Below are 24,878 nucleotides of genomic sequence, written 5' to 3'. Positions count from 1 at the left end.
AGAGGAACTATTTCTCTTTTTTTAATTGAACTTAAAACCTTTTTTGATAGTATATTTCTATTTTTTTTTAATTGTTATTAGTTGTTCAATCGACGAATACGATCGTTGGGACACAAGAAAGCTCAATTGGTCAAAAGACAGCACCAAATTACTATAATTTAACTGTATATTCAATTAACAATTATTTTAATTTAACATAAATAATAACGAAACGCGTTTTATCCTGAAATTTTAGCTTCCTTTAAATTTGCGTGTGCCTGATTTGCGTAAATTAAATAATAAGATTTAGCGTATATCCAATAAAGTGATTTATATACGAAGTATATTACATATGGGGTTTTCACTTTAGGCTTACATTATTTCTAACAAATATATGTACACTGAGATTTTTATATACTATTATAAAATTGATATTTCATATTGAGTACAAACAACTCAGAATTCATTTACGTGTACAATACAATTTGCGACTATTTATTCGATGTATATTTGAGTATTTGATATATGTCTTATTACGTATACGTTTCATAATATAACATTTTAAAATAGCATACACTATATCGGGATGTTATCCCCTTGTGTGCATATATTATTTTCATTGAATTAGGCCGAAAGGTTCAATATTCCACAATTCCATAATAATTCCTTAAAAAATATACATTCCAAGCACGTAATTAAATAATGTTTCTTATTAAGTACTAAATAAACACAATTTATAAGTATTGATTAGATAATCAAGGGCTTAACATGGGGACGTTGGTCTTATACATTTTCACTCATTTGCAGTCATACAAATCCAATTTTCTATTTGGAAAATTTTAATCGCCCACATTGTTTGATTCGTCAATTTAAAAATTTTATAATCACAATTAATTAAAAATTGTTTATATTTTACGTGTGGGTTCTCGTTTGATTTACGTACGCATTCCAATGTTCAAATGTTTAACACAAATATACCTATACCTATGGGAATAGACATTTCTTCATCACATACATGACTAGATAACAAATAAAGTTCGATTAGTAAAATAGACAAATGCCTCAAATGAAAAATAGGAACAAAGATATAATGTTTAGTAATATCATGGATTGCAATAATTTTTTGGTTTATTTAAGTATTGCAGATTTTATTAAATATTCTCTAGGTGTTATCAACGCATTATTGTGAACACGACGTGAGATCTTGATTACGACTGTTGAACACAAAGTTGAGTTATGTAGATGTTTTAAATTCGTGTTCAATTTTTTTTTTGCGTTTTATCGGCGTATAGGGGCACTACAATATACGTTTTTGCATACTTATTTTGCAAATCGACAGCAAAACCCTAATCGCACTTTATTGTGTTCAAAACATTGTAAAGGGTTTCTACTACTCTATATAACACAACGTATACATAGTTAACGTAAAATTAAGTTTTTTTTGTTAAAAATTTGAGAAGCACGCACGCAGATCGTCGATTAAGAACGAAACGTATGCATGATTGAAATATTCTATGCATAAAACTTTACTTGTAAAATGCCCTAAGAGTTATCGATTTGAGATTTTTAACGGACAATATCAGCTGGTCAAAACAATCACGGAGAGTTTATTGCCAGTTCTTCTCTTCCGTTCAACGTTCGATTTGAGAACTGGCAGTAAATGTAAAATTAGAAGCATTTAAATACATTAAATTTCTTTTTTTGACGTTCATAAGTGTACATTATTTTACCAACATGAATAAATGATTTTGAATTTAAATCATACAAAACTGACAAAATACCCGTAATCATAAAATAACCCATAAACCGTTTCCTTATAAATATCAAAATATATAAGGAAATGTTATTGCTATTTCATTCCCGAGATAACTTAAACATGACTTAAGAAACATTTTATTTAAGACTAGATATTTGATGTGCAATTTTGAACATTCCCTACATCTCAGCCTATCGTATTGGAAGACGATGTAGCTGTCTCTTTCTACTGTGATAACGAAGATGGTTTAAATTTCTTGCTATACCGTTCAAACACACTACACTATAAACAGAAATACTGCCATTTTTTTATGCAATATGTATACTATTTTTTTATATGTTACGTTAATTTCACGGAAAACAGCGATTTAGATCATACCGAATCCCTCCCCTCCTTCATTGATAGCCCATAATAGTGCGTGGACCATTTGTTCGTAAGAGTCATAATCCGGTAGGCAGAGCTGGTTGAAACATGTATGTGCTGTGGGTAAGGCACCGAATGTAGGCGCTGCGGTTATTTGAAACCGCGGGTTTAGATCCTGGAAAATAAAACCTATGTAGAAGCTAAACAAAGAAAATTATTAAACAGTTAAAAAACGAAAATTATTTGAAATTTGGAATTGAAAACGTATTTATTTCACGACAGTTTTGTTGTAATCTTAAATTCTTTTTTTTCTGTACTTTAAAGACGTATTTGCGTACCGATAGATTCATGACAATTAATAGATTATTTTCGTTCAAAATTTGTTAATTTTGGTCAAAAGAGTCCAGACTTAGCGCTAACTGTAACTGTCGTATATCAAAAACAAACTAGAATTTTAAAGTCAAAATGTAGCCGTCATGTGACAGCTGTCAACTGTCATTATTCTGCCAAAGTACCTGAAATCCATTAGGCGGGAGTTGGGAGCATCCGGTGGTGAATTGGAGCAGCCTAGCTCTCTCTTCATTGGTAAAGTTGCTGAGAGCAGCCCAGAGCCAGTTCAAACGCCGTTCCCACTCGCGACCCGAACCCGAGACTAGGGCATATGCGCGCCAATCGCTCACATCCACTTCGCCAGTGCCACACATTAATAACTGGAAACATGAAGTATTATTTAGTTTGAACACATTAAACATATTTTTTTATATTTATATTTTCCCGGGAGGTAGGCAGGAACCACGGATCTTCACTTGCTTAGGTCCTGACATACTTAGGTACTTCTAAGTTGTCCCTTACGTACGTCCTTGATTTGGACCTTTATTATCAATAGGCTTATCCAACCCAAATTTACGTTGCCTTGTATATCCAACATTTTTGTTGTAATTTTTTAGTAATAAAACGATTTTGTAATAATATTGTATGTTTATACATTTGTGAATGAAAAATTTGAGAGTGGGCATATTAGAAGTTAAATTGAAGCAAAAAATACAAAGGACAAATATATTTGCAAGAAACTTATTGATGAACTTCATTTTTTTAATAGATTTGTCTCTCGTGTTCTTTTTATATTTAAAGTAAATAAATTATTTAAGATTAATCTAATTTACACAAAACTAAGAAGATTTAAGATATATACATATGTTCTTTTAACACAACATGGATTATTAAATTAAACTAATTTAAACTCTATAAAAATATGTTATCTCGTAATATGCAGGTAATTTTTTTTATGGATCCACTTCATCAAATATCGAACCTCGGACGTCTGAATTATACGTAACATTCTTCTTGTAGACCGCTTAATTATATTAATAATACCTCCAACTCATTTTCGTCGAATATTGCGAGCAGATTATCGGGTACGAGTAAAGTGAGCCCGCGTAGAAAGGCGTCGCTCTCTGCCCGCCATCGGCCTGCAAGGCGCCACTGCGCCAACGCATCCAAATACGCCATTTTTGTGCTATTTGTCACCTGTCAAAGCAAAATCAATCGTATATGAACGACTTAAGGTATATTATACTTGATATTTAATTAAAATAATAAATTAACTAGGATCTATATATATAATAATAAATTATCTAGTAGTTATCCCGTAATATACATAATTACGGGATAACCAGTAAAATCAGTGACTTTTTTCAGTACTCATATAAGAGATAGATACTTAAGCAACTGCGAAATATCCGTTAGGCATTATATTCTATATCCAAAATACGAATTAAAGTAAACAACGAATGTTGCTATTAGATTTAATAATTTACTGGATTTTTTCATCAAATACAAATTTTAAATTATCGAGCGTAAATTAATTTTAAGAGAAAGATAGGGCTATTAACTGGGAATAGGCTATCTCGCTCTTACAATTAAAGCATTAATTGCAGATAAGCGAGCCGTAGGTACATAGAAGATGACTTTTAGTTGTAGTAACTCTATTACAAAGAAAGTAAAAGTTTTTTTTATCCTTGATTATTTGTATTAAAGATACTGACCGCATGGTCAATGAAGGCTCGTCACAGATTAGAGTAATGTAAACTAAAATACCCGTATAGAAGCTCCATTAGGCACAAGTTCTTTTGTCTCAAGCAGTCGTCCGCTAGAGTCGTACACGTCATCCGAGAAATAAATTTCCGGCGATGAGTCCGCTGCGTCCAAATCCGCATCCAGAATGTATTTAATCTTTGAAAGGTAGAGTTCTGGGTCATCTTGTTCAAAATACTGAAAAAAATGCGAACAAACAGTTCAATCGTACAAATTAAGCACAGCAATCCGAAGAAAGTATTTAGATAAACGTTCATATATTCCATTGTGATTACGATACTTATAGTTTTCAAACAGTAAACAAAGAAAAGCTTTATTACACATTATAAAAGAGAAAGATCACTAGAATTCCCTGTGTCGTGGGCAGTCAGTCTTTTCTATTTGTCATATTAGTACTATATATAGTAATAAATTTAACATCTCAGTAAGACAGAAACAATTTAATAATCTGACAGTATCGGTCGTTAACTCGGTCACGTGACAGGATAATAAAAACGCCTTCCATAATGTATAATTGTCTAGGAACCCTAAACATGATAAAAAATACGAAATTTGATTGGCATAATGTTGCAGTTAAACTACACCTAATTTGGGAAAAATTTGCATCACATGTATGATCTACTTAATTTATATAGATAAGAAAATCCTCTTTACATATCAACAATCTACAAAACTGATAGGAGCGACACATTTTATTTCTACATTTGTTATTATCATAAAAAAAAATACCTTGTAGTGAACCCGCAGGCCAATAATATGCGCAAGAAAAGATCGAGCCAGGCGCGCGCGCACGAGTTGTCGGTAAGAACCACCCAGGGCACTTTCGTACAAACACTTGCCGACTACTTTGCCCGCCAGCTCAAAGTGTTTTAGCTAAAATAAAAAAAATAAAAAGAAAAGTTATTTAAAAATATATTTTCCTAAAACTTCTATATGACACAAATACAGATGGAACGTTGTATGTTTGTTCCATTTAACAGTACATTAAAAGCGATACTATTTCATTTTACGTATAATAATGTTATTTCTTTTAAAATAAGTGTTGTTTGATGATAGGCTATTTTAGAAGAGTATTTACGCCGGAATTTTCTTTTGGCTTACACCCTCTGTCTTCTTTGCCGATGAGTACATGCCTACAGGTTCACATTTAATTAAAAAAAAGAAAAAAAAATACGTTTATTTTGGAACATAAGGTCATCATGGTATCACTTATTCCACGTCATTAAATTTGAGCCTGTTGGCATCCCTACTTATCGGCAAAGAAGACAGAGGGTGTTGGCCGAGAAAAAAAACCGGCCTAAAAAACACTCGGTACTCTTTTTAAAAAGAGTGGAGTGACGAGGAATAAGTGATACCTGTATATCTTAAATGTTGCATAATAAACGTATTTTATTTCCTGCCAAAGGTTTATTTCGAGATAATTTTAGTAGATTTTTTACTTCTTACCTTCAGATGTGGTGGTCTATCCGGATTCGGGTGTACAAGACCAGTCGCTGATTCACTGTAAGAGACGAAAAGACCGAATCTTGCGTCGAATAACTGACCACAGAGTAGTGAAAACCATTCCCTACGAACACCACCCCAGTCCACGCCTGGAGGACAATGTCATTGTTTAGTATTTAAATGAATCAGAAATTATTCAGTAATAAAAACTTAATATCCGATTCAATATCATATAATTAAGTTTAATATTAAATCAACAAAGGCCGGCAACACACTCGCGAGCCCTCTGGCATTGAGAGTGTCCATGGGCAGCGGTATCACTTAACATCAGGTGAGCCTCCTGCCCGTTTGGCCCCTGTTCTATAAAAAAAAATAAAAAGTTTAATGACGTTCCATAATGTACACAATTTCAGGTATTTTAAAAATTAATTACAATCTATTTATTAATTGTATATATCAGAAATAACCTGAATTCAAATATATTAGTATGTGTTATATTCAAAGATCACAGATTAGTTTTCTTTACGCTAAGTTGGAGTCAAGATGGTGTTTTACAAAAACTTTAGGTCGTTTTTTAATATAGTGATCTTTTCTTTCTTAGTAAAATTAGGCGTCCCTGACATACTCCTACGTGGTAGCGTAAAATCTATAATCTACTAGTCGCTCGTATATCTTCGAATATTCGATTACTGGCGAAACATTTTTTCTTATCTGCATTAAATTCATAATAAAAATCACCACGGGGTTATATCCCCGTTAGTCGCTCGGATATCTTCCAATATTCGATTACCGGCGAAACATTTTTTTCTTATCTGCATTAAATTCTTAATAAAAATCACCACGGAGTTACATCCCCGTTTGAAGATACAGAAGTGATAAAAATCACCAATTAAAAAAAAAATATACGTACCCTGCTCGCCATGAAAAGCGACGTCGAAATTCTTGCACCAGTCGGCAAGTGTAAAATGCTTGGTGGCCTTAAGACTGGAACGCACCAAGTCGTCCCTGCGCACGCGCAACGCTATCTTGTCGTGCGGGTGACGAGAATGCGCCGTACGCATTTCGCTGTAGAAGAACTCTTGTTTGTTCTGAAAGAAATATTTTCTGTGCTATCATTATTACTTATCATTAACTAATTATTTTTTAAGCTATGCATTTTTTTTTAAATTTCATACTGCAGATATGTTACAAACAAAGAAAAAACATAAACAATAATAATTACTAAAAAGAAGAATGACAATTATTTAGATACATTCTTGTAACATATTATGTATGAAGTTTTTGTAAGTTTTTGTGAGAAATAAATTTATATTATTATTATTCAAGTATGTACTTATAAGCAAGAATAACATTAAACTTGAATTAACTAAAGTAGCAATTATTCTAGTAAAATAAATTAATATCAAATCAAGTTTAAAAGAGAATTATTTACGAGCCTATGTGTGTACGTAAGCTACGTACGAATTTGTTTGCATTTACCTTAAATGTATCCTCTCCGCCGCAGTTAGCAAGCAAAAGACGCGTAAAGGTGGCAGCAAGAAGATCTCTTGCAGCACAGTGCAGCCTTAGCGGGGGTTGGACTCCGTCTTCCAGAACCAGTTCACCCCCTGGACATGGATGCTCTTCACGGGGACGCACTATTAGCTGAAATTATATCAGAACGTATTATCGTTGTATTAATTCTATTTAGGTATCAAAAAAAATCAAAAAACATTTGAATGTTTTTTTTATATGTTTTAGTTGCCTTTGCAAATTGTCAAGAAGATTTTAATTACGTTAGCTGATGCTGGCAAAATTAAGGATAGAATATTTTCCTCATATTCAGTAGTTGTTATCAGAGTTGAAAGTTTTATTTAAATTTCAAATAATACATGTTTAATTCGGTTTGGTTGATATAACGATGAGACAAGTTCTAGTTGATCGTTAATTAATCTTTGTATTCGTTGAAAAATGCATTTCATTTGAAAAAAATTGGTTAATATTTACAATATCAGCTTGACTCACTATCGTATTTGCTCATTAAAGACTTCAAAAACAAAATATTTTATCATAAATAAGCTATAATATGGTACCTTTGTGGAAGGGCAGACCCTAAAAGATGTGATTCTCTTAGGGATAATCTTAAGTATGTAGTCCTTTATGATTAATTGCTTTGGGCTTAAACAGCAAAGCACCCGGCGTTGCTTCCCAGGAGATAATAAGCGAGCTTCGTACGAAACTGTAGCTCGCTTTGATGACAGCGCGCGTTGGACTGTGGCTGCATCGCTTGCTAAAAACGATAATTTACTTTTCACTGCGTTTTAGAGCTTTGCGTAGAAAAGAAGAATATCGAAGGACCAAAATAGTGAATTAAAGAAAATATTACAAAATTGCAATTATAGCCAGCTTCACTTCTTGAAGTCTCCATATTCTGGATCTCACAGATGTTTTATTATACCAAGTGTTTTACAATGGTGATAAATCGGTCAGAGTTAAAGATCGAAGAGCTCATAAAATCGATGCACAGGCCATACTTCAAGAAAGAAGTCATACGACAAGAAAATTGGTTGGTTCGTGATATTGAGTACATAGTGACAACTCATTTAAGAATATTAAGCTAGATAATACCTACCCAGTTATATACATTTTAATACACTACTATAAGTAATTGCATAAAGTGTACTTGAACAGATTACTCAGGTTCGAAATAATATTACATATATACCTACTCGTAATGAACATTGTTTTCTATGAAATGGTAAATTATATTACTGTTTATTGATTAAGTTATTCTGTGATAAATCGTTAAACCATTTTTCAGAATATAACGATACGAGATTAGCTAAGATTACTTACGCGTCAAAACAATACAGTCAAACTGTCCATTGTGCAATAACACCCCATCATAAGAAATAGCAGCTTTGAAGACTCCCGCCTCAGGAAAACATAAGGACACGCTCACACGCTGATTCACACTGTCATATTCGAATTGGGCAGCTGACGATAAGGACTTGTCCACCTCACCACCGATCGGAGATATTTCTATTGAAAAGCTCTGAAATATTACAGTATTTTGAATAACAAAATATTGAAAACCTTACCAAACTATCAAAAACTGACATAAATGACGTATATGAAAATGCCGAAAAGTTTACGTTACAGGTAATCTGTCTGCCTATCGAATTCAGATTTAAATTTATTTATTCTTACAAGAGCAATATTGGGCTAGTGGCTTCAGCGTGCGACTCTCATACCTTAGGTCGTAGGTTCGATCCCCGGCTGTGCACCAATGGAGTTTCTTTCTATGTGCGCATTTAACATTTGCTCGAACGGTGAAGGAAAACATCGTGAGGAAACCGACATGTCTTACACCCAAAAAGTCGACGACGACGATCACCTACTTGCCTATTAGATTTAAAAATGATCATGAGACAGATTCAGAAATCTGAGGCCAAGACCTAAAGAGGTTATAGCTCCACTGATTTATTTTTATTTTTAATACCTTAGCATCATCTGTGGCAATAGTGGCAATGTTGTCATAATGGTCCCTTGGATGTACGTGTAAAGCACGTGGACGTCCCGCAGCGCAAACGAGCGCGGCCGGGTCACGCCCCACTCTGGAACGACGTGCTGCCACGCCCCCAGCTATGAACCACTTGCGGAAAGGACCGCATGCTGCTACCACACCACCTTGAATAACACGTACTTTGTTTACTCCTTTTCATTATTTTTTTATACGCAAGGTTCACATGCGCATCTAAACTGCTCAACTTATAGTACATAGGGTACATATAGTACACCGCCAATAGCATAAGAATACATATAATAATACTAACCTATCATAACAGCTATAACATATACTCCAGCCGTTCGTACTGTGAATTTGACACGAGCGGTATGCGCAAGCGACGGTTGTCCAGAACCTAACTCCACTACTGCTGTTATCTATAATAAATAGCAATTTATAATTAGTTCACATATTACTGCTATGTTGAAATAAGGATACCTATTTCAATCCATAGATATTTCTGGATGACCTTTTGAATAACAAATACTTCATAAGAATATACGCATGGACTCGCTCGATGTGTACGTTTCAAAACGTTCGTTTTCAAAACTATTTTTCCGACAACGCTTCTAAGTCATATCATATTTGGTTGTGGTATGTCATGAATTATGACGCTATAAGATATTTATAATATCGCTTATAAAATTAATACAGTAAGTAACATTCGTGAAACATTCACCAATTATTTTTAATAATTCGAAATAATCTCTCACAAATAAAGTAATAATTTAAAAGAAACACAGGTTATTACAAGTAAAAGTATTGAAAAATAATGTTTAAATAATCACCTTCCTAGTCCCATGAGAGATATGTACAGTGAGGTCATCAGTATCGCAAATCGGATAGGGATGTCCATTTCTTTGGTAGCAGTGGACCGTGAAGCACATTGTGTCGCCAACTGGTTGGGGTTCCTCCCAGCCCCACTCCACCTTATCAACACTTTACACTTTATTTTTAACGAGGAGAGATAAACCAAAAAGTAATCTTGCAAAAATTACAAAAAGAAGGGTATGTGACCAACAAAGATAAAAAAATGCGTATGCGTAAAGTTTGCGTATACGTTCGTTCGTACGTACGAAGGTACTTAGTTTGTTCTGACATCAATTATACAATTGAACTGTCATGACATGTGACAAATTAACTAAATCATGGTCAAAACCTCAAATTCGCTATGTGGAACCAGCTGAGGTATTTCCGAACCTCCGTCCTTCGAGAAAAGAACTTATCAATTCTTAAAATGCCGGCATCGCACTTGTGAGCCTTCTGGCAAAGTATGTGTCCATGGGCTGCGGTATCACTTAACATCAGATGAGCCAACTGCAAGTTTGCGCCATCTTAATCCGCCAACCAAATACATCTTTCTTTTCTATAAATATACTATTAGTTTGTAATAAATGTGAACGAAATATTATTACTAAACCTTACCTTACATAAGGTAAAGTTTCAGAATTAAATTCATATTTTATAACCTAAAACAAATATGTCCTTCAATTCAAACTTAAATCAAATAATTAGCTATAATAAATTAGAAATAGCTTTTAGTGTTAATTTAAATACATTTAAGAAATACCTTACAACTGGGCGGGTGGAGATATTTTCCAGTAACATACTGCAGCAAAGAGTGCTTGGCTTCGGGTGCCAGCGAAGGCTGAGTCATGGCAGCCAACGTCACTAGACCACAGACCGACACTGATACTATCAACATTCCACCTGTAATATAACCCAGTCGGATAAGCATCGTATTTCCGGATACTCAAGGAAAAGGGTTTTGATTTGTCTTTCACCTTGTAATGCCACTAACTAGCTGTGTGATCAGCTGTAATAATGTCATGGGCACAGAAACAAGAGTGGGGACGGAGTTAGAGAGTAATGGGTAGAGAAAAAGTGAGAGAGGTATAGAAACACGGAAAGGACAATATAGACATCACTCAGCCGCACGTGTTAAACTGTATCGAAGAATTTTCGTTACTTCGGCTTGTCGAAATCGTCAGATATATGTTTCGTCATCCTTGAATTATTTCCTTCAAAATAAAAACAATCTCCCATTCTCCAGAATGTCGTTTTACAAATAGCTAAATATAATAATATATTTTTTGGATAACCCGACAAAGTCAATATGTATATATGTTTGGCTTTTAATTTTACGGTCTGTGAACTAAGAACTTTATTTAAAATTTATTTAATTTAGATACTTTATAAGAAAAACTTTATTAATATAAAATAAATTGGAATGTGAACGTATAAAATTTTTTACTAAATAAATAATACATTTCATTTTTTAAGAAGATTGTAAGTACTAGTTAATTACGGCAAAATTATGTCCCTTTTCAACACAACGTATATAGAATTTGACAGAAAGATAAAACTAGTATTTTAGTTGATATATAGGGTATTTCAACAAGAACTTTGTTTTCTAAAACAAAATAAAACAAAGAATTTAGAGGAAAATGAATAAAATTTTTATTGTATTACAAAGAGAAAAGTTTGGCAATTATGAATGAAAAATGATATCTGGCAAATGTCCACCACGACCACGCTGACAGATGTTGATTCTTTCATCAAAATTTTTAATCACTTTTTGGCAAAATGGAGGGTCTATTTCGTTAATGACATCACGGATTTTGAGTTTTAAGGCTGCAATCGATTCGATTGGCTTCGTATAGACTCTGTCTTTAACATAGCCCCACAAAAAATAATCCAGTGGTGTTAAATCACACGATCTGGCTGGCCACTTAACAGCTGAATTTCGCGAAATTATGCGCTCGGGAAATTTAGTTTGCAATAAATTGATCGTTTCATTGGCTGTGTGACATGTGGCACCGTCCTGTTGAAACCACATTTCAGTGATATCCATGTCATCAATAATAGGCAAAAATTTAGTGGTTAACATCTCGCGATACCGTGATCCATTGACTGTTACCGCATTTCCAGCCTCATCTTCGAAAAAAAAAGGGCCCAATCACCCCTCCAGTAATGCGAAATAGACCCTCCATTTTGCCAAAAAGTGATTAAAAATTTTGATGAAAGAATCAACATCTGTCAGCGTGGTCGTGGTGGACATTTGCCAGATATCATTTTTCATTCATAATTGCCAAACTTTTCTCTTTGTAATACAATAAAAATTTTATTCATTTTCCTCTAAATTCTTTGTTTTATTTTGTTTTAGAAAACAAAGTTCTTATTGAAATACCCTTTAGTATAAGACAAGTTAAGCTTTTATAATTACCGGAATATATTTTACGTGGTTATTTTAGGAAAAGAGTAGCGCGGATAAGATACAACGTAAAATCTCCTACCCCATGTCCAAGCGTCCTGATGCTTGCTACTCTTTACCACGGTGTTCCATAGCTCGTTCTTCAAGGATTGCAGCTCTTCCTTGCCCGTGGGCAGGCTCTGGCGGGCAAGAGACCACGCATTGAAATCCTTCGCATCAATCACATGACGCGCAATTGAGTCTTCCAGCCAGTATACGTCCTCTAAGGAGGATACATCCAGGCTGAGTAATCTGAAAAATAGACAATGATTTGTGAAAAGCGACTAGGTATATTTACTTCGTGCTTCGTACGTCTTCTTCCGAGGGCATAGAGCAGGCAACGGGCAGGAGACAAACTGGCAGAGGACTCACCAGATGTTAAGTGATACCACCCATGGCCCAGAACCTTTTAAGAATCTTCTCTTTTAATCTATTTTATGACTTTTAACTACCGTGATCTTTTAGAAGCGAAAACAACTTTCTTTTATTAACACTAGCGCTGATGAGGAACGATATGATATTTATAGTAAATTTTCCAAACATACAAATATTTACTTAACTTTATTAATATAAAATAAAAGAAGAATATTTTATAATTTTTATATTTAGCGCTTAACTTAACACTGTTCTGGTAACTTCCTCAAAGAAATTATTAATTTCTTAAATGGCTTAAAGAGTTTATATTGTATTAAATAATTTTCAAATTAGAATATGCATATGAAGATTTTAGTTTTATGTGCAGTCATATGTATCTTAATGATCTCATCTAAAGACTTTCTAATTTTATTGTCTTTACTTCTATTTATATAATATATTCCTAATAGCTATGTATTTACATTGTATAATTGCGGATGCTTGGCGGGCCTATGCAACTTCCATACATAAAGTCCCTTTGGGATACATACTATAAGTCCCTTTGATATTGCGGGATACTCGATTGTGAGGTAATTGCATGGCAAGCGCTGCGCCATATTAATTTATTTTGTCATACGAGTATATACCTTTGTGTGTGTGAGACGCAATATGTGTTCCGTCCCACTCTAACGTGCATTAGCTGTACTAATATTACGTCTTCGTGTGAGAGGTTTATTTTCGTTACGGAATTTCTTAATCCAGTGGCCGTACTTTAACACTTTATGTTACGTGAACTGAGTTTTTATTATTTTACTATACTTTTGGTTTTGTCATACAAAAAAATACCATGGCTACTACTTGAAACCCTTGTTGAAAGGCTATTATCGGCAAAGTGAGTGACAGGTCCTGTAATTAAATTGGATTGGGGTCAATGAGTAGGTATTCAAATCCCTAATTATCCATGCCCAATTTGACCTTTTTTCTACTTCATATGGTGGGCTAAATAAAGAGCGTTTATGGAAAGGTTAAAGATTTTAAAATAAATTGAAGTGAAAAATATTCGTTGTAGGTATTATCACATTTATTAATTGAGTACTAAATAAAACTTAACATTCGTGTGCTTACAATAATAAAAAAACTAATCGTGACTGGCAGAGTGGAGGGCACCAGACCACGAGACAGATCCCTTACTTGTTGGGCCGATCAAGTAAATCTTACAGGTCTTACTATCCCCCAGCCGCAGAGGATTGCCGAAGGCAGAGGAGAGGAGATGATGTAGGGCTCCCCTACACGCCCTATAGAAATGAAGATTGTGCTTGAAGAAGTCAACAGATCTTTTACATAAATAAAATTGAATGTAGCTTAAACATTTAACTTAAACGTTGCGTAACCCAAGTCGAGCAGACACGAACTGCATTTGTTCATAAATTTGAGTCTTCATTTTGAAATAATTAAAACGTATCAAAAATTCAATTTAAAAGTCTGGTGTAAAATTAACACCAGCAGACCGCTCTACCAATGAAACTGCATTAAATATTTTCTAAGAGCTTCGCAATTAAAATGGAAAAATATTATTCGAAGGCGAGGTCGCAATTTATATTTTTCGTTCTCATCAAGTTTTTTTTCATCAAATAAATAAATGAAAGTTTCGCGCTCTCTTGTCTGCATTAGGAAATTTATTGCGTGAAATGTTGTAGGTGTATACACTCGATGATATCAAAGATAGGGAGAGATAAAAGTATTCATTCACTCATTTTGGACCAATATACATTAGGTATATAATAATAAAAGCCTAGATATATATACTTTTTAATAAATAAAAACTCATACACGCAACTAATTCTAGCCAGAAATTTAGTTGTAACAAAAATTCATTTATCATTACTCCCTAGACTAGTGACTAGATGTCGTGAGTAACTAGATTAGAATAATACGTGGCGCATTCTTCGCAGTCTTAGGGTCTGTTTCAAAATGTCCGTATAAGTTCCAAATGAGCTATTTATTACTTATTGGTAGGATAAACTAGTGTTTGTTGCGTTTCACGACTGTCAGATAGCGCCATTCGTCATGAAACGCGAAGTTTCTTATTCGGAACTTTTATCTTCCAAATAATTTATGTGTTGCATAGATATTTGGTACATTGTGAAACAGACCCTTACTGTTACATCTGATCAGACAAAAGTCGTACAAGACTAAAAAAGAAAGAACGTTAAGTGTTAAGTTACCTATTCACATACTCATACGTGAATGTATGAGTATGTGGATGGATATGTGTGCGTATATGTTTGTAGCTTAGAGTCGTTACAAGCGTTATGCCAAATCACGTAGTAAGGCCTCTGTAGAATCAATATCCAATTCGGCTACCGTAATTTTTATTTGTTTTGTTAAGGTTTTAGTTGTTTAGTTTGATGATCTCAGAATCCATAGGAGATTTTACTGTAAGGAGTCCCTTAGTTTTTGCGTCGGGATTACAAAGCGTATGTTTTTGGATGTGTCGGGATTTATCAGTCCATGAAGTTTGTGACATTTTAAATTAAGACATATAAACACAATTTAAAACAAAGACCTTGTAAACTAATTGTAGACAAGATTTAAAATAGAACATTTAAAGTTACTTGGATACTTCAAAGAGGGTAGAACCAAAAAATCAAGTCTAAAAGTATATAACTGACATCGTTCTTATAAAATACAAGCTTTAATATTAACGTTAATTTCATATCACAAGGCGTGAAGAAAAGGTTATGAAATCGACTGGAAGCGGTAAATGCCGAGTCATGCTTCGCTCAATTTATTTCATTCATCTACAGATTACATGACTTATTATTCGTTTCATATAATACTAGAAGACTGTAACTAGTGATTTCTATTTAAAGGAAATTAAACCTTACTACTTTCTTCTTTGAGTTAATTATTTAACCACAGTTTCGTACGTTAATAGATTGTCTGATATATTCGTTTCTTTTATTTTATTTTTATAGATTGTCTACATCATACGCAATATAAATCTCAATCTAAAAAATAAAATCTATCTTCGCTTCGGCTTCGCACGGGTGGACATTTTTTTACATCATAAATAGTTTTCGCAGCGCATGTGATTAAAGATACTGTATACGCATTTTTTTTCACCTTTGGTAACAATACTGTAGTTTTAGTTAGATGCTTATTTTGTCTTGCAATTAAAATAACCTATATTAATCAGTGATAATATAGCATTCAAATGGTGAAAGAATATTTAAAATCGATCCGGAACTTTTTGAGCCAATTCGGTACAAACATACTTACACACAAATCTTTTCTCAATAAAATATTAGTGTAATATAAAAATTTATATCGCTAGATGTTTCATCTAATATTAAAATAGCTTATCATTATCGTATCGTTAAGTGTGGACAAGTATTACATAAAAACCTAACGACGTATTTTTAGTATCACTTGATTTTTTACTTGATTGACGATGTTATTACGCCGGCAGTATAACAGGCACTTCAGAATGTATGAAATTTACGAATAAAATATTTGCAATCGGATCCGACAGAGGTATTAAATTCATTCAAGTGCCACTCACAGCAAATAATGAATACGTAAGCGAATTTTTATATAAAAGATTCAATACAATTTTTCTGATACTTTAACTTTTCGCAAAGCTGTGAATAATTTTATTTAGGGCTATTATAAATATGTAAATATAAATTATACATTTATTTGTAAATTGTTCTTGGAAATTCTTTCACATGGCTTAGAATGTAATTATACTGAAGATAGAAATTATTATATAATCAACATCAAAACCAATGACTATAGATGGACCAATTTCCTGTTTTGTTAAATTACTAGATCTCTTAGGAAGACTACTTAGAGCTACACCTGAGGGCCTCTAGAGTAACGTGCGGGCAATTTTAGTAAAATAAGAATTACAGTTCTATATATCTCAATATATATACATCTCCTGTCACTATGTTTGTCCGCAATGGACTCCTAAACTACTAAACCGATTTTAAATTAAATTGGCACACCGTGGGCAGTCTGGTCCAGTCTCCAACTTAAGAGATAGAATAGCTTAGATCTTTAATTATATTCGCAATTTTATTTCATTGCAATTATTTATTTATTATTTGATACAAATCTTACAGATGGCGCTGTGTTAAAAGTACCAACGTTTCATATAAGCTATCTACCTTTCACATAAGTTCTCCTACCGTTGCCCTTTATATATTTATATAACAAAAACTTCAGCCACGCAACGCTTGGCCGAGTCTGCTAGTATTTTATAAAAACTTGGTACTTGCCACAGCCAAAGAGATTTTTAAAAAAGGCGCAGACATTCAATATTAGTTTCAACGTGTTCAATATTGCCACTATTTCAAATAAACATTTCTGAGCTTTATCTAAATTCGAAAACTTGTAAGTTCTGGGACATCAATTCGAACAAGCCGATAACAAGCAGGCAGCCCGCACTGCGACAGTTTTGCATAATCTTGGAAATGTTGAAATCCCAATGGTTCAAAGAACATGTATGCCCATTTATCTGTATCTCAAAATGTTCTGTATATATCAAGTGTCATAAACTACAATGTTAAATTGAAGACCCAAACAATACAGTTGTTAGACGAAGATTATTGGAGTACTAATCACATTTAAAATTAAGGACCTGGATGACCGATCTAAGCTCGGTATTTTTTTTTATAAATCCTGTTTTTTGGAAATTTTATTCAAGTGAGAATTACATACTAATAAAATTATGAAATATGAATATAATTATCTTTATTCGATAATTATATTCATATTTAAGTTTTTATTTGACTGACATCTTTAAACGAGCTATGTTTAAGTTGATAAAACACAAATAAAATGACATTTTCTAGAAATGATTCCTAGCTAAATCGATTTATCGCCCCCGAAACCCTCCGTATACTTAATTTCATAAAAATCATTGGAGCCGATTCCGAGATTCCAATTATATATATATATATATATATATATATATAATTGGAATCTCGGAATATATATATATATATATATATATATATATATACAAGAATTGCTCGTTTAAAGATATAAGATAAGATAAGAAAAATAAGAAGAAAACGCTCACTTGCTATACACATGCTGCAGTGATCTTGTGGCGAGCCACTGTCGTAGCACCAGTTTCTGCTGCAACACCTGTGCAGCGCGGCGCAAGCGTTTCTCCTCTGCAGCTGGTAACTCGGGCAGCCGGTCCAGGTGCTCGGGAGACGCACATCCCGACAAAGTTGAGATTCCTGAAACATTGCAAAATTTGTTGTTGTTGTCAAGGAATACTGTCAAAATCAAATCGTTTTTTGACATACGGGAGTCATAATTAGCGCTTAGCTTCAACTCTTGTCTGTAATCTAATCTTAATCTCAGTCATTGTATTCGCTTAGTTAAACGAATTCCGAGACTTAAACAGGGATATTAAAACTATTTCTTTGAGAGTACATGTTTAAATTATTATCCTACTCGATACATGGGGAATCGAATTAAGTTGCTGATATTTGTTATATTTCTTAATATACCCTCAATATTAAATTGTAGGTATTCAAGAAGGGCGATACATATTGGCGAATACTCCAAATTATAAAATAAAAGCTTATAACATTTCCAATCTAACATCTAGCTGTCAGTGTCTGAGGCATTCATTTTTCAAGAGTTCTTAAAGCAGTATGTGTGCCAACATAGATAACAAAATGAAAAATGCTTCCTTTTTCAATAAAATATTAATCCACAAATTTTAAGCTAGTACAATAAATTATTTCAGGAGTTCAAACAATTACGAACATTGATCAATATGAAACATGTATAATGTAATTTTTAAATTATAATAAATTACAGCTAGAACGGTACAGAACAAAGAAAAATGTTAGCAAAGAAATAGTTCACTTTATTACAGAAAGGTTTGTTGGTGGGTCGTAGTCTAGCAACGACTTCCAAGGCTGTTTTCTATTAGCTTTCAACAGTTAATTTACTGAATAGAAAGGGAACAAAAAGATATATTTCGAAGAGTAATAGTAGGTTTTCAATAGGGTTCTTTTTATCTTACAATCTTCACACTTGAGTTATGGGTATTATGTATAAAATTACTTTATATTGGGCAAAAACTTATGATAGCATGTAATTTTAAGTGCCAGATACTTTTATAATCAAAGGTGTGACGTATAGAACAAGAATAAGCAATATAATCAGCGACGCAGACAGAAGCGCGTAGATATCGGCAATAATCATTCGTAGCTTGTTTTCGTAGCTCTACGATTAAATATCTCTTCAGCGACTTGATTGAATATCGATCATTAATTAACTGTCTAGAGGTTAAATTAAATCTCTGATTTAACTACTTTACTGCGACATCTCTATCTCCAGGTCGGTAACTCATATCTGAGTATCGTGGTCAGCTGTATAGTAAAATCTGGAGCGAGTAGTTTTCTCCAGCGATATCGGTTCTGCGCTTCTTTTGCAACGGTGTATAATTTTGAAGACGAGAAATCTTTGACTCGATCAGTCTCGATCATCTCGTTGGCGAATGTCCACGCGATCTTTGTAGCTAATCTCGATATTCTCTAGATTCTCGTTACCCCTACGCATTATGTGACCAAAGTAAAAAATTACATATTATCTAATACATTTAAAAGGATGAAATATTGTTAGTTTGTTTGACTCTATATCAAAATATTTACTTGTATTTAATACTGTAATGTACTATGAACATTTATTTTGAATTGGAGACAAAATAAAAAAACTATATTCTTTATCCAAGTGAAAACATAAAAGCTGTAACTATTAATGCACTATGCTACCATAATCTCTTAAGTAAATTTTTTTACCAATTTCCATAAGAAACTTTAAAAAACACAAACAACTATTGAACTAAATTATGAAAGCGTTTTTATAAAATCCACCTTGCAATATATTACCTACTCCCCGGATTCTTGTAAACTAAGTCTGTCAGTTATTAAAAATAGGCCGCATTGCTGTATATTGTATAGTTTTGTTATTGTCTTTATTTCTTTATATTATATTATATCGTGCTAACTGGCACTTCGGTCGATCTGTATTACGTAGTTTGAAATATGTTAACTGTTGAACCTCTTATATCTTAACGTTTATATAAAGTGAAGTTAAATATATCTTCAGTTCCTTAACATTTATTTTTTAAAGGTTTCGCCTGAAGCCTTGTAAATGTCAGCGTCAACTAAAAACAAATTTCAACACGCAAGCTTCACGAAGCCACTAAATAAAGCGAACTTACGTCTTGTTGAGCTTATAGTATTATTATATTTATTTGCCAAAAGAGGTTGTATGCAGATGTTATACAAAACATAACGCAACCGGTTTGGCACGAAAATTCATCACATTAAGATTACATCAACATGCTATAACCTACTTAGATAACTCCACAACCATCCACCACCATGGTCATTACTTATCGCGTTTGGTAAAGCTCGTTATTTTAAGGAACGTTCTAAAGCTTTCTATACACATATATGTATGCATTTTTGAAGTAAAACTTCTTTAGGGGCATGAGGGCAATTTTTTACGGCTGAAACGTCACGAAGATGTGCAGCGTTTTTGTCGAATAAAAGGCAGAGGTATTGAGACCGATTGAGAGAGAATGAAAAAGGGAGATGGAGAAAAAATACAAGCTATTGATTGTAGTAGTCGTTTAGTAATTACATATTAGATGGCAATTCTGTCGCATAACGTCTTGTGCAGTAAACGCAGATTTTTTATTTGTTAATATTATTATAAGCACGTTTACAGTGTGTAAACAGTGTGAATATAAATATAGAAATACATTGAGTGATCATATACTTGTACACGATCATCTATTGGGGCTTTTACCTTAGTAATAATTAATTTACAAAGTTGCACTTTTGCCGTAAAAAAACGCTACTCGAATGGAGTGTTAATATCGAAGCAGTTGCGGTGGCAGTGTCCGTAGTATATGAACAGTACATTAAACTCTAGTATAGGAAGTAGGGGCTATAATCGATAGCCTAGGGTATTTACATTTGACCCAATTAAAATGCGGACTCGGCCCACATTTTGTTTTTGCGAAGCTTACCCACTCTGCTGATGCTATATTAAAAAAAATTTTTGTTGATTATTTCGTAAGATATATACTGCATTAATAAATATATAATTTATCTGTCTCTCTACATCCAAAATGTAAATAAAAGCCTTTTTTTTCTTTACGGAAAATGTTTAACTTGGTTATATTTTTACTGTTAACAATAATAAGTATACAAAAATGCAAACGTCATTTCTATAATAAACATAAAGTTAAACCAACAGTATTTTAAATTGTCCTCATTTAAAAACATTATCCCGAGAAATAAGGTTGCTACGTGAAGTCTTTTGTACTGATCAATCCACAGAGATAGGATAATAGCCCAGTCAACAATAACCAGATAACAATGGATGCTGCCAGTTTCTCATATACTTTATTGTCCTAAGTTACATTGACAGCCCCAATCGATTCGACCTGTTGCTTGAATTGGGACACCGGGGCCTGTGACCTGCATTCCCCCGCCCAAGCCTCCTGGGAACCTATCTACATACAAAATGCAGTCCAATTTCCACCACGTACGACTGCGGTCCATCTTGATTGTATATTTTGAATTAGGAACATAAAAGGTATATTATAGGTAGTGGTCTGTTAGTCTCTGAGTAGAATATCATGAATAGAAAAAACTCTTTGTCTTTCAACAATAGGTGTGCCCTCAATTTAACGCCCACAACATTCATTAAGATTAATTAATTTCAATGTGGTTTGTATACCGAAGCCAAACAAAGACCTTAAAACAATAAGAAACGTAAAATACATCTAGGCAGCGTTAAAAGCTTAAGCCCCACAAAAAGTCGACAATAAATCCCTGAAGAAAGTCTGATTGTCCAACTGCATAGCGCGTTGGCTCGCCGCCAGAGCTCCCCATTATGCCCCACACACTCCACTGCAATTGATCACTTGTACTTTTCCCAACTGTGAAACGTCAACCAGGGTTACGCGTTTCGTTTTTTAGCTACGGCTCAACAGAGGCTATGTTGACGCGAAAATTTGTGTATATCTGTCTGTAGGTAGCTCTACCTATATTCAGGTATTGCTCCTTTTAAGGGATTTTCTTGTTGTCGAACTTTTTTGTGTCAGGTGAAGGTTTTAGGTAGGTATCTACCACTTTCTATACTTGATATCAATCGCAAATCCGCCTTTGTTTTATGTCATAGTTATTAATTTTTCATATAAGCAACTTTGATTTGAACTTGTGATTTTATTTGCAGCAATTTATAAAATCGCTTAGAGTTTTTGCTTTTCCAAGTTTATACTGATACTAATTACACATTTTCGTAGAATGCCGTTGAATCCTGGATCTGCTTTACAGAACCAAAGAAGTCTAAGGTTGGTTATAATTACACCCAATGCGATGTTTTTGATTATATAGTTATAGTAATTACCTTGCCTAAGGTATGAAACGATTTTATGCAACTGAAAATGTTTCATGTTTGAGATCCAAATTACTGCAATTATGTTCATGAATGTGCAATTTGAGCCGGTTCTGCTAGATATTTAGTTTAATGACGAAGGTTAAATAAAAAAGCTATTAAAATAGTTTAATGCGATACATCTACAATAGGTAATTGATTTCATTATTTATGGCAATAAATGCTTATCACTGTTATGCAAACTGTTACTTACACACGCACCTAACCTTTTGAAACCTCCTAAAAGTGTACTTTTGCCAAATTTTACATCGATCACGTATTTATACGTAAAAGGACGTCTATGAAAAATCACCTATAATGGAACGGAGTAATAATGACGAAACTAAGTTCCAGTGTCGCAACCGCGAAACAGAAGAGCTTTTAGAGAAATAGAGACCTACTTGACCCCACTTAATCACACTTGAAAACGACTACTTTTAGTTTTCCACAGACCACAAAAACTTCTGAGCTTTCATTTAACTAAATTTACTACTACTTTACATTTTCATTCTAACTTTATATTTTCAGCAATATAGTTATTAAATTACTTGATTCCCATATCTGTAACATTTATTTGGTGTACGAAACCCATGTCGGTTCCAGAACTTTAAAGCTAACCCCATATTTCTACACAACAGCTGTTATTGACCAAAGCTGAAGTAAAGTTTGCAAAGTCTTTGTCGCTTTCAGATCCGAGTTTATAAGTACATGATATTAACAACGGGTTACCTGAAAATTGTGATACACTGGATAATATCGACAATCCTGAATGCCGACTGTGAGATGGATGAATCATTCCAATAGAACAAATTTCCGAATCTTCGAATTGCCACATTATGTATATAAATTATGTCCACTTTCGATAGAACGAACGTATTTAATTAGTCAAGAACTTAACTGAAAACTTTGTTTAATTGGTAATGTTTAAGTTTTTATTAGTTTGGTGCTGTCAACTAAATGTTTTTCATTAGAAAATAATTAAAATCGGTCATATTTGATGATGTACACGAGGATCAGAAGAGCCTGGTATGTGCGCGCCGCAACGGTTGGAGCGCGACTGGGGTTTGCCCTGGGCGGTGGGAGGCCGCGGCGGTCGGTGCCGAATACCCTCTTACCTCCTCTTATCTTTGTTTGGGAGTTTGTGGTTGTGGGTGGAGGGTGACGTCACACGCTATAACCTTATCCTGTTATATTGCGCTCTGAGCTATTTCACATATGTATATCCATTCAAATCATGTGTTGTACAGTAAAATAGGTAATAAGTTTTACTAATATATATGTATGTATACATATATATATTATATATAAAGTTATTTCGGAAAACTTGTTTTTTAAGCATTACCTACTAATTCTTATCCTGAAATCTTATTTTTTACTCCATTAAATCTAATAAATCTTAATTAAAATTTAATTAATATGGTAGATTTTTTATATATTTTAATGTTGATATTCAGAAAATATTTAGGTAACCATCAACTTATCCCAGAATCCTCTATTTCCCATCCCAATTATATTGAGATATTTAATCAAAATTCTATGCTGGACCCCTAAGGAAACTAAAACCCCAAGTTATATGCCTAGCATTGTTAGTAACAGTAAAAGCGTAATGCTACACAGTAAGAAGCAGGCACATGGCAAATATATAAATAATGGGACTTGGTGTAATCATAGCGGGTAAGGATACTAACATACTAAGTATGATTATGAAATGAAATTTAAACATTAGTTTAATAATGATACAATTTGACTCTATATAATATAGCCAGGCTTAGTTGTTTTGTTGAGCATGGTAATCTCTAGAATGAAATTACAATTAGATTTAAAAAAGGTTTCTTTATTAGATAATTATATGAAGGACTTCATGGTCTAAAAATACATAACCAACTTTAAGTTATAAATGGTTAGCAAAAGCACTGTTTACAACACATAAATAAATAAAATATAATTTTAAATTTAGTTAGGATTTTAGCAAGCTGTACAATTACTGTATAAATTTAACAAATCAAATAACACATACTAATATTGAATGCAACATTCTAATTTACAAAATATTTGTAGGTACTTAAATATATAATTTTCTTAGCCATGAAAATTAATTTTTGTTGCTTGGAAAATCCTAAATGATGCCCTTGAATTTTCTTACATAAGTATAGGAATAACATTTATACATACCATAATCTCTAAACAACTTTTTATATTCTCCCAAATCACTCTGTTCAAGCCACTCGTCAACTTGGGCACTCTCTTCAATTAATTCGTTTAATATATCTGTCTTGCCGATTACTATTGCGTATATAACAATAAACATAAATAGTAATGTTCTTAAATATTGCTTTAGCATTTTTATGATGTTCATTCATAATAATTAAAATAATCAGCTAAATCACAATTAAACAAATGTTCGTGTTAACAAACACACACGATCGCTCGTTGACGGTTGATCCATCATCTCTTATTTGACAAACACAGACGACCATATAGCACTGGCCACTGACATGACAACTTGTCAGAGTACAGTTTATTATTATTATTACAATACTTACGACAAACTACTAAGTCCTAGTATTAAGTGTCAATTGTCATCATATACAACAATT

General features: G+C 33.3%; 1 protein-coding gene across 1 annotated transcript; it reads right to left on the bottom strand.

Annotated features, from left to right (window-relative positions):
- Positions 1-1,955: 1,955 nt before the first annotated feature.
- On the bottom strand, positions 1,956-24,706 carry LOC110994406 (apoptosis-resistant E3 ubiquitin protein ligase 1). The gene is made up of 17 exons (XM_022261028.2): positions 24,454-24,706; positions 17,882-18,047; positions 12,479-12,687; positions 10,753-10,892; positions 9,971-10,111; positions 9,451-9,559; positions 9,117-9,304; positions 8,471-8,669; positions 7,708-7,904; positions 7,115-7,279; positions 6,546-6,723; positions 5,639-5,784; positions 4,922-5,065; positions 4,196-4,369; positions 3,473-3,625; positions 2,614-2,808; positions 1,956-2,273 (listed from the first exon to the last, which is right to left on the bottom strand). Exons 1-17 carry the CDS (start codon positions 24,635-24,637, stop codon positions 2,103-2,105), a joined length of 2,859 nt encoding a protein of 952 aa, XP_022116720.1. The 5' UTR covers positions 24,638-24,706; the 3' UTR covers positions 1,956-2,102.
- Positions 24,707-24,878: the final 172 nt, after the last annotated feature.

Source organism: Pieris rapae, chromosome 15 (genome assembly GCF_905147795.1).
Source record: "Pieris rapae chromosome 15, ilPieRapa1.1, whole genome shotgun sequence".
NCBI classification, from domain to species: Eukaryota; Metazoa; Arthropoda; class Insecta; order Lepidoptera; family Pieridae; genus Pieris; species Pieris rapae.
Note: the sequence above shows the minus strand (reverse complement) of the source record. Positions and strands in the feature narration are given on the sequence as shown.